Consider the following 1,694-nt stretch of genomic DNA (forward strand, 5'->3'; position numbering starts at 1 on the left):
GGCGTTGCAAGCTTCCAGAGGGCTATGGCCACTCGCTTCTGGACAGTGAGGGCTGCTCGCATGCGGGTGTCCTTGCGCTTCAGGGCAGGGGACAGCAACTCACAAAGTTCGAGGAAAGTCCCCTTCCGCATGCGAAAGTTTCGCAGCCACTGGGATTCATCCCAGACCTGAAGCACTATACGGTCCCACCAGTCCGTGCTTGTTTCCCGGGCCCAGAATCGCCGTTCAACAAAATCCACATGCCCCATTGCCAACGTCATGTCCTGGGCGCTGGGGCTCGTGGTTTCTGACAGCTCTGTGCCACTCTCCGACTTCAGGCTCTCACGGCGGTGCCGTAGCCTCCTCGCCCGATTTCTCTGCATCTGCCTCAGGGAAAGGTGTATGATAAGCTGCGAGGTGTTGAGAACGGCCACAAGTGCAGCGATGGTCGCAGCGTGATCCATGATCGCAGTGCTGTGGCGTCCGCGCTGTCACTGACCAGAAAAGTGCGCGAACTGATTTCCCGCCGGCGCTTTCATGGAGGGAGGGAGGGCGTTAGTGACGGACGGATGACGACAAATTTTTTTTACCCAGAAGGCATTGGCGGCTCGACCCAGAATTCCGATGGGCAGCGGGGACTGCGGGAACTGTGGGATAGCTGCCCACAGTGCACCGCTTCCAATATCGACGCTCGCCCCGTTAGTGTGGACTCACAAAGTCGAATTACTGTCCTTAGTGTGTCCTTAGTGTGGACACACACGTTCGACTTTGCAATATCGATTCCACATATTCGATTTAAGTAAAATCGAATTACCCTCGTAGTGTAGACATACCCTCAGTCTGCATGTGACTGGCGCTCACTGCCGCCCTGAGTAAGGGGTACATGGCAGTAGTTTCCACTTGAGACAGCAGTCCTAGAGCAGCAGCTGAATCCCAGCCTAGTTCACCACATTAATAGGTGGTGACCAATCTCAACTGAGAGCATATGGCCAGGCTTCCCAGGACAGAGATAGCAAAGGGCTCCATGAGCCAACACAAGGCCAGGTCTCCTACCTGTGTTGCCATAGTAGCACGGGGTAGTAGGGTCAGTCTCATCATAACAGCAGCCAGCCTGGGAGCAAGCAGCTCGGCCTAGGGCATCTCGGCAGGGGATCTTCCCAGTCACCACGCGGCACTGCTGCTGTGTGAGATGGGCACCTAGAACAGCAGGGTGTAGATTAAGGAGAGCTGGAGATCCTCTGAAGGGATTGCAGTCGGCCCTCCCTAAAAACGTAGCCATTTGTGTGCTCCATTACTCCAGCTGCCAAGTCACCAGATACTCCCCCCACCCCTTCAAATAGGCTTTTATTCCAGATCCCCAGTCATTCCAGTATCCTCACACCACAGGTTGCCTCAAACCACTATGTACACAGAGCCCCACGCCAGGTCTCACAGGTACAAGATGTGGCTGGTCATCAAGCAGGCACCAGTGACAGAATTTCCTGTGTGATCTCAAGTTCCTTTTCTACTGTTGTGGGAGAAATGAGCCACACCACTCAACCCTCTTTCCCCGGAGATATGACCACTCTCAATTCTAACATAGCAGCTGTGAGGAGGAGACAAGGAACAGTTCCAGTTAAGGCCACCAGACAAGATGACATACCCATGTTCCTTGGTGGAGGATAGATGTGGGGCACCGGGCGCACCAGGCCCGGCTGCGGCTGGGGCACCGGGCG

The 1,694-nt window shown here is 55.2% G+C and overlaps 1 protein-coding gene across 1 annotated transcript in view; it reads right to left on the reverse strand.

Moving 5' to 3' along the window:
* Positions 1-1,032: 1,032 nt before the first annotated feature.
* Positions 1,033-1,694, reverse strand: part of LOC113405107 (zona pellucida sperm-binding protein 1-like) — a gene marked incomplete at its 3' end in the record, with an annotated part of 3,845 nt that continues 3,183 nt past the window's right edge. Inside the window, exons 3-4 of the mRNA XM_026662551.1 lie at positions 1,622-1,694; positions 1,033-1,176 (exon numbers count right to left, since the gene is read on the reverse strand). The exon at positions 1,622-1,694 is cut by the window's right edge and continues 192 nt beyond it. Coding sequence (XP_026518336.1) covers positions 1,033-1,176; positions 1,622-1,694 — 217 coding nt within the window. The remainder of the gene's footprint in view (positions 1,177-1,621) is intronic.

This window comes from Terrapene carolina, unplaced genomic scaffold (genome assembly GCF_002925995.2).
Source record: "Terrapene carolina triunguis isolate 2854851 unplaced genomic scaffold, T_m_triunguis-2.0 Scaffold28368, whole genome shotgun sequence".
Classification (NCBI taxonomy): Eukaryota; Metazoa; Chordata; order Testudines; family Emydidae; genus Terrapene; species Terrapene triunguis.